Source organism: Eutrigla gurnardus (assembly GCF_963514095.1).
Source record: "Eutrigla gurnardus genome assembly, chromosome: 3".
Lineage (NCBI taxonomy): Eukaryota > Metazoa > Chordata > Actinopteri > Perciformes > Triglidae > Eutrigla > Eutrigla gurnardus.
The window spans coordinates 12,578,084-12,586,986 of NC_139917.1; the positions used below are offsets into that span (position 1 = coordinate 12,578,084).

At 40.9% G+C, this 8,903-nt stretch overlaps 1 protein-coding gene across 2 annotated transcripts; it reads right to left on the bottom strand.

The window, feature by feature from the left end:
- Nucleotides 1–4,642: 4,642 nt before the first annotated feature.
- Nucleotides 4,643–8,409, bottom strand: rhoh (ras homolog family member H). Of its 2 annotated transcripts, none has more exons than XM_084005445.1 (2): nucleotides 8,169–8,409; nucleotides 4,643–6,931 (listed from the first exon to the last, which is right to left on the bottom strand). In XM_084005445.1, exon 2 carries the CDS (start codon nucleotides 6,603–6,605, stop codon nucleotides 6,018–6,020), a length of 588 nt encoding a protein of 195 aa, XP_083861571.1. In that variant the 5' UTR covers nucleotides 6,606–6,931; nucleotides 8,169–8,409; the 3' UTR covers nucleotides 4,643–6,017. The 2 variants fall into 2 exon arrangements, with proteins under 2 accessions (XP_083861571.1, XP_083861572.1); XM_084005446.1 differs by having other exon boundaries at nucleotides 4,643–6,934.
- Nucleotides 8,410–8,903: the final 494 nt, after the last annotated feature.

Sequence of the window (8,903 nt, forward strand, 5' to 3'; positions counted from 1 at the left end):
CTTCAACCGGTCCCAATGCGAGGGATCAATAATTCAGCGAAGCAGTCGAGCCCGGGTCCAAATTCCAGAGCGTCACACTGTTCTGATATCCATTCTCCCCCTCTGACGCTCAGCCACGCCGCAGAAAAGTCTCAAAATCTTCACATCCTGTCAGAAGCTCTGAATGCTTCGCTAGTTGTTAGTCGCAGTTTGCCTCAATGTCACTGTCCCTCAGTGTGTGATGTGCCATGGAACAGGAGCTGGGGCTATCACACACACAAACACACACACACACACACACACACACACACAGTAGTATCACATAGCACACAGGTACTGGGTGAAATGTGAAGCCTGCGGCCCAATCCACTTGTGTACATGACCGCAATCACCTGTACTACACACACACACACACACACAACCTTGCCGTGTCAGTCACACACATACACACATGACACTTTCTTACATATGCTCAGGTCATTCAAGATGAACACACACACACGTGACACATGTCATACACGCTGTCATGGCAGTGAACTTAATACAGACTCAGGATCAGGTTTCACTGCAAATAGGAATCTTTAGAATAGATAGAACAGTGAAGATGTACACTGGTTGTAGATCAGTGATGAGGGTAGATTTCATCTTCTCTGTGTCTGCAGGTTTTCAGAGAGATCAGTCAGCCAACTCATTGACCTTTTTGTACACAACAATGACCATGGTGGTGATTATGAACGCTTGTGTCTGCTGCCATGCTTTAATGTCATGCATACAACCTTGTTTGTGTTACGCACTATTTATACTTTGTTTTAATTTATTCAAAATGTTTGTATTCACGTGTCCAGGTCCCATGCAGTGGAATCTCTAAAGTGTAATGATGATGGTTAAATAAAAAATAACTAAATAAATATATAAATACTGTAATAATTATAGTAAATGTGATTTGCTGACAAACAGCAAAAAAAAATAACCCTTTCAACTTTTCTGGTAAATGTTTAAAGATATAGTCTACGTCTTTTATTAGCTTCAAAAATGTGCAAAAACACTTGTGCATTATTAAAGTTTTAGAATATAGAGTATTTATATAGAATGTAGATATTCATTTTTATATATTGTAATACATACACAAGGGGAAATATTCAGAGGCCGTAGAAATCACTCTTGTAGACTATTGTTTAGAAGTGGAATTTGTGTGCGATCACTATATATTTATTTAATAAGAGAACCAGCAGGGTCAAATGTTTTTGCTTACGAGGCAGCTTTTTTTAGTTTTTTTACTCATTTGAATCCAGATGAAACCACTTCACACGAAGCAGACGGTCCTTGTAGTTTACAGTAAATCTAAACTTTTTCATCAAACATCAGCAAGAAATGTTACTGACATTTTTCTACTCTATTCTGCAGAGTACTGCGCACGGTGATGTGTTAATGTGTCACTGAGTTTCTGTGGTAGTGAGCTCGCATAGAACAGGTGTTTCCTGTGTGTGTGTGTGTGTGTGTGTGTGTGAGTGTGAGTGTGAGAGAGAGAGAGAGAGACAGACAGACGGATAAGGAGACAGGCCGATGTGGGTTTGTATGCTGAACAGTGAAAAGTACAATATAACGTAAGCAATTGTAACAAGGAGGGACACGGGGAGCTCGTGGACAATCGTGCTTATCAGAGGTGTGTGAGTCGGAGTCGTGACAGTAAAGGGGGGAGAAGGTGGAGTGTGAGAGGAAAGAGAGTGGGGGAGCTTCAGAGGGTGAGACAGTGAAAGATAGACAGAGAGAATGGAAAGAGCAGGGTGTAGTAACAGTTAAGGAAACACAAACATACAAGTCATTCTAGGCAAACACTTGATTGAGTCTGGTGATATTCTATCGTTGTGTTACGGTCAACAAACACGCAGCAATGAACCGACCCTCCGACTAACGACTCATAGTACGCACTGAGCAGGGCTGTGAAGAAGATCTTTAAAGTAGCAATACAGCCTTGTAGAAATACTCTTAAAATAACTTGTGTTACAATTTAAGGACAGACAGCGGCCCTTAAAGAAATGCATGAAGCAGGTGTGCAACACAATAAAATCCTACTTCACGTTTCCAGAAACCAGCTGGCCCGCAGCAAAACTGCACATGAAGTCACACATCTCATTCTCGAACAACACTCACAACAAAACCTTGCTGCCAGAAGTGATCTCCTGACCTTTGACAGCTTTGTGTGTCTTGCTGGTTGTAGTTCAGTGTACAAGGCGATCAATAATCTGGCTCCTGGCATCATATGAGTTCAGATATTGGAGGAGACCAACTAGATCTACTGAGTTTGTGGGCTCACTGTTGGAGCTCAGTGCCATGTTAGCGATGCAGCCTCAATGATTTTACATCCAAAATGAATCGTGGCTAAAATCAACCCGTCACGCTTGAAATCTTGAGGTTTTTGTTGTGCTGCCTTAATGTTGTTGTTGATGTGATTATGTTCTCCTTTGTATTTGTAATTTAATGAATTGATATACTGCTGGGAAGTTTGTGATTTGTAATTTAGACTAATAATCTAATTTAATAGATAGTAATAGTAATAGTTATTAGTAGCTAAAATTAGCAAATACATGGACAAATACAATAGTTTCCTCTGACATGTTAATAAAATGGAAAACCCCATTACTTTAGTTGAGTTAATGAACTTACAGTTATTCCACCACCGAAATAACTGATTTAATTAGTCAGGAAGAGCAGAGCGGCAGATAACATTAACGACTGCTCTGTTGCATTTGGCTGTACCACTAAACCACGTCAATTAGCCTCCGTGTACGACACCAGAACCCTGGAACAACAGCACCGGAATAAAGTGACGAATGTTATTAGTTACACCGGGCTCTTGTGACAGATTTACCAGCTCCTTGGATAACACACCAGGCCCTTGAGAAGTATGTCTGAAAGACTTGCACTGTCTACACGCTGTACTGTGTGTGTGTGTGTGTGTGTGAGAGAGAGAGAGAGGGGGGGGGGGGGGGACGGGGTTTATATAATTGTGGCAGAGAACACAATGAGAGATGAGAGATCTGGCCACAGCATGCAGTCAAGCGTTCTTTGTCACTCACTTAACTAGCTTTATCGACACACAGACAGTATTTAAATGTATATTTATATTTGATTATGTGTATGGTCTTGGATTAATTGTTGTAAAACTCAACAAGGGAGCTGTTTTTCAAAGGAATCTGTGCACACTGTTTCAAATCACACAGAATGTGTTCTGATCCATTTGTAAAAGACGATAATAATTTGAGGTTTATTATAGAAAAAGAATAAAAAGTGTGATAGGTTATTATTTTATTACTTAAATTAAATGAAAATTGTACTATGTTCTGTGTACTGTGAATCTTATCTATATGACTCTGTATCATGCGTGCGAATGTATAAGGTATTTAACCACATCAGCACAAGTTTGACTTTATACTATACTATACTATACGTGTGTGTGTGTGTGTGCGTGCGTGTGCGTGTGTGTGTGTGTGTGTGTGTGTGTTGGGATGTGGTTAAGCGGATCCTTGAAAAGCCTGCATCGTATCTCTCGTCCTCAGCGACTGTGAACGCCACATGAGGCAGGGAAGTGGAGAGAAAGTGCGGGAGAGCAGCTTGAGGGGGGAGGAACAGCTCTTTTGAACCTTTCCTGGTAGGTTGTCGGTCCTGGTCGTCCTTTTGCACGTTCATTATCATTCAGCCGCAATGCAACTTTGAAAACAGCCTTCATTCCTCTCGTTCAAACCCCACATACAGACTCACACGTGTCACATTTACAGACATTAAATATATTCTGCAGGTACTTATATATAAAAGTGCACGTATTCCATACTGTGTGTATGGTACAGCATGTCTGGCCAATCAATGTCTGTCGCTTTTGCATTATTTTCATTATATTTGACGTCTGGCCGTACTGTTGATAGGCTACTCATCAATTCTGATCATCTGAAAAGAAATTACAATTAGAATCATACATTGTAAATATGAATGTATTTGTGTAGATTTGTGTTTGGCAAATGCTAGTTTACATTTTGATATTTGTTTTTCCTGATCAGAACGGGGGCTTGGCCTGTGGTGTTGCTGCTGCCGTTCATACACACAACTTACGCTTCCTTGGCTCCCGAGTCGCCGTCAGAAACAAGGCTGAAAAAGACCCAGAGTCTGGCTCCCATGAACAACAGGGGCCAATTTTACCACAACCAGATCGATTTATTATGATGTTTGAATAATAAATTTGTGTTTTTGTTGAAGTATTCTAATTCATTGTACCCTGAAAGACCTCACAAAAGGCAACCAATACCCTTTGCTATAAGCCTCGGCAGTATAGCCGACTATTTTCTGTGTACTCGTACCACCTTTACCTGACAGAGAAATGTTGCTGGTTACGTTGCAGATTCAGATTTGACTCGTAACAATATAACATTTAAATATTATTATTCATAAAACTATCCATAATTATAAGACCTGAAAGCCCCACCTTGAACAGATGAAAAATTAATTAAGTTAGTGTGATGTTTTTCAAATTTCTAAATCCATGTCAGAGGTATTCATTTCCATATTGGTGTATTATCACCTTGACATAACCCCTATAAGTTAGAATTAAAATCTGCAACACAAAGCACTTTTGCATTGTTTATTGAATGTTTCTAAATAAATTGTACCAAATTTGAAAAGCAGTCCGTTAGGTCAGCAGCTGTTCACCCGCCAAGATAAGCACGTCTCCAGATATGTGACGAACACGCAGACGGGCAGAGGTTATTGTTTGTTCATATACAGCATGAAATACAAAACATGTAATATGAGGATCACATACTCTATGAAATGTGTTTGTAAGTGGCCATAGTCATGTAAGACAACAAACCCGAAGTAAATGAGATGTTCACGTACAACGTGTAAATTACACTGTGATTCTATTAGCGTTTAAGAGAAAAGGTGTAAGTCGGGTGAGGCAGAAAAGGGTGCTTTCATAATGAATGCACACTTTTCGACATGTTCACACTTCCACTGAAATCTACAGCACACTACCTGAAAAAGAGAGAAAGGGAAACCAGACGAGATAACGCAGCCACTGTTGCACATATAAATGAAACAATACTGTGTCAGTGTTGAATCCTTAGTTTTAATTTATGCATGTGGAGCAGGTCTTGCTTTATAGTTCTCATATTTTCTTAAAGGAGGTATGCAGTTCAATTAAAAAAATGACATCTGACAAATAACCCTGAATAGCCGCTAAGAGACGGCAAAGGGTTTCAATAAAATGTGAAGTGAAGTTTGGATCCTCTGTCATATAAAATAAACGTCTCAATTATATATTGTATATATCAATATAATTGAGTTATTAATGTTTTATTAAGACTGATGTGCCTTTTGTATGTCTGAGTAAACATTTCAAACAATACAAATCTCTGAGCCGACGCTCATTTCCTTATTCAGAAGAGTTTAAGTGGTTGCTGACAATGTGAACACGCTTTCACCGTTATTTACTGATTTCATATTAACTTCACTCTGAAAAGAACATCTGACGAATCATAAAAGCATCACTCTACTGTAAAACTATAAAACTCACTTTATTTATGGTAGAGAAGAAACCTATTCAAAAGTTAATTTGCTGATTCAACCACAAACTGACAGTATGATACGTTCCTTTTTGACTGAACGACAGTTTCATTATTAAAGTTTGAAATGCTGTAATTTAAGGAAGCCTTTCACACAAAAGTTCTTCATGGAGTATTTCTGAAACGCAGAATCCCTCTGATGCTCCGTTTCACATGTGCTGTGGTTCACTTCACAAACGCTTTCTTCCCTGGATCACACAAAAGTAGAACTTCCACCTGTGCACATTTGCATCCCAAAATCAAAGTATATTCTTGTCTTTAAATATGTTCTGAGTTGAGAGTCTTTTAGTTAGTGAAGCAGTGGAAAACAGCCTCGGGGGGATCTTCCTGTACGGGCCCCCGCTTAGTTTGAACAGAGCACTTGGATGCATCATATATGAAGTCATTTCATGAAGGCTCAGCAGCCCATCTGGTCAAGGTCAAAGGTCAAAAGACCTTGCATTGGTTTACGCTGAACATCCGTCTCCTAGCTTGTTTCCTGGTGTGGTTGACGGCCGTCCGCACTGCATACTCAAACACCTGCTGCACGCCGCGGTTACTTAAGGAGGAGCACTCCAGGTAGCCTTTAGCACGGACTTCATGAGCCACGCGCCTCCCGTCCGCTGCTGAGATGCAGCCGCCCCGATGCGAGCCCGTCTCCCGCAAGTCCGTCTGGGTGGCCACAACCAGCACAGGCACCTTGGGCAGGTTCTCTCGAACCTCCGCCATCCACTTCTGCTGGACACTCGCCAGCGAGTTGGGGTTGGCCACCGAGTAGCAGACGAGGACGACGTCGGCCTGCTGGTAGGATCTTGGGCGGATTTGTTTGAAGTTGTCATTGCCCGCCGTGTCCCACAGGCCCAGACTGATCTGAACGCCGTCCATGTACACCTCCACCCCTGTGTTCTCAAACACAGTGGGTACGTAGGCGTCTGGGAAGGTCTCCGAGGTGAAGCGGACCAGCAGCGCCGTCTTGCCCACAGCGCTGTCCCCGACCAGGACACACTTCACCGACATCTCTTCCAAGCCGTTCATGGCTGCCTCTGACCGTCTCACTCCTCTAGATGTTAGTTTCTCTGGATATAGAGACACAGGGTCCAACAAGGAAGTCAAAGGCGACGATCACCCTTCTATGTGTGCTGTACTTCCGTGATCAAGTGGTCGTTTTCATCGCCCTGCCTTGTGGAGATTTCAGTGGTAATTCAGCTGGTTTTACCAACCTATAATGTCCTTAAATGTGTCTCACATGGAGGAGTTTGTACAGTTTGTACAGTACAGGCGTCAGGAGTTGGTCCGTCTCTCCAAAGACAGCTGTCATTCTGTTCAAACGCATCGAACCTCCCGGAGATGAGGAGGGAAATCTGCTGAGGAAGAGAGGACATGTTACAAACACAAGGTAGCATTAACCAATCTGTCATATTACTTTAAAACGAATGCTTCAGCAAATTGTTCATTTAACTGAAACCTTGAGTTCAGAGATTCTCCTCAAGCAACATGCAGCCGAGCATAGAACAGCAATCGTTTTACTATTTGGAAACCAGGAAACAAGACAAATAAGGAATATCCGTAAAACACGACCGTCGTAATCAACAGCAGATATCAATATTGTTTTTGTTTTTTTGTGGCAGACATATTTTATATTTACTGTGAAAGGAAAAGATGACATGTATAACACGGTACAGATTAAATACGGAAGTAGAGATCCGTGTGTTTGGGTGTGACCCAGAATTCACAGCTCAAGACTGAAGACTCTTTACCAACAAATACATGTTTGCTGTATTATAAAGCACATACATAAGACCTGTCTTCTCCTATTAATCTAATGGATCTCCCATAACGAGCCCTGGTTCTGCCGTTTGCACCATCAACAAACATCTGATATAGAAGAGGTTGTGTTACTGTTATGCTATAGTGATTTTAAAAATACATTTGAAAGGTTCTTTTGAATGTGATCAACACAACAATTCGGCAGATGGTTTGTTAGGAACTTTCTGTGTTAAATTGACAGTTTCCATTGCATTAAAGTAGCCGAGTCATAACCTCAAAACCACCTGCCATGATTCACGTTATTGGGACGTGCCATGTCCCCAAAAATGCGAGTGTGTTTTCAGATATGAAAACATAGAGATGATGTCCCCACATGAGTGGTAAAACACGCCCACACACACATACATGGAAAGACCTCCATAAGGTGAATGGGACACTTTAATCAGTGGTTGTTGTTTTTTTTCCCCCCACAATTGAACTTCTCTCTCAAGAAGAAGTCACTCAGGGTCTACTGTTAAAGCAATAACAATAAAAATTCAAAGATAAATAATGTCAGAAAACAAGAGTAAAGCCCTTAGTGCAACTGGTTAAACTGATTCATACACCCCTCTTAGTTCTTAACAATACATTCATAATTATATTTTTGTTCAAATAACAGAGTAAAAACATCCACACCCCCAAAGGTTTTATGTTGAAACAAGTTTAGGGTTTTGCCCACATTATGGAGCCTTAATTAAATTGTGAAATACAATAGAACAGAATAGAATATAATAGAAAAGAAACCTCAGCAAAACAGTGTTGTTGCATCAAGACAAAGAACAAGAGAATTACCTTTCTTCTCAGTCTTTCAGGGCGGATGCTCGTTGCCGCCTTTGAAGACTTCACGATACGGACAAAAAAAGAAGCCAAAAGCCTGTAAACTCTAGAAACAGTTTCCCATTCATTTGAATCTGCCAACGTGGAGACTCTAAACACCATCAATAAAGTCAATTAGTTAATTCGAGACGAAACGGAGACGGAGGAGAACTATTTTGCCACCTGTGTCTCAACACGGAGGTTTGTAAAGTCGAGTGGGGAGGTGACACAGAAGAGAAGAGTAAAACACATCCGCTAGCTGACTGCCTGTGCAGATATGACTCAATCTTCTGCTTGCCTCCCCCACACCAGCTGTGTTAAAAGACGTTTTTTTTGGGGGTTTATGTTGTGGATTTCTGCCAACTTATCTGGTATTTCACAAAGCCGGAGAGCTCACAGCTGTCAAGAATAAAATATTTCATAAAGATCACTTCCGTTCATGGTGGACACAAAAGCAGAACATGATCAAAAAAAATGAATGAAATTACTGGCATTTACATTGGCATGTAGCTAAGTTGGAACTGATCGTAACGTCCCTCCTAATGCACAAGTTGTATTTCTTGCAGCTTTAAGAGATTAATAGATGTGTACTTTTTGCGAAAGTCAATAGGCGAATGCTAATTCTCTGACAAAGCACTTTAACTTGATGCACAGACTTTGTTCAGGAGATTCACGTCGTCTTACATGCAGTCAGGCTGTTTCTTCACAACT

What these genes read in the sequence shown, in the direction of transcription:
- rhoh (XM_084005445.1), bottom strand. Translation starts at nt 6,605, where the DNA reads ATGAACGGCTTGGAAGAGATGTCGGTGAAGTGTGTCCTGGTCGGGGAC.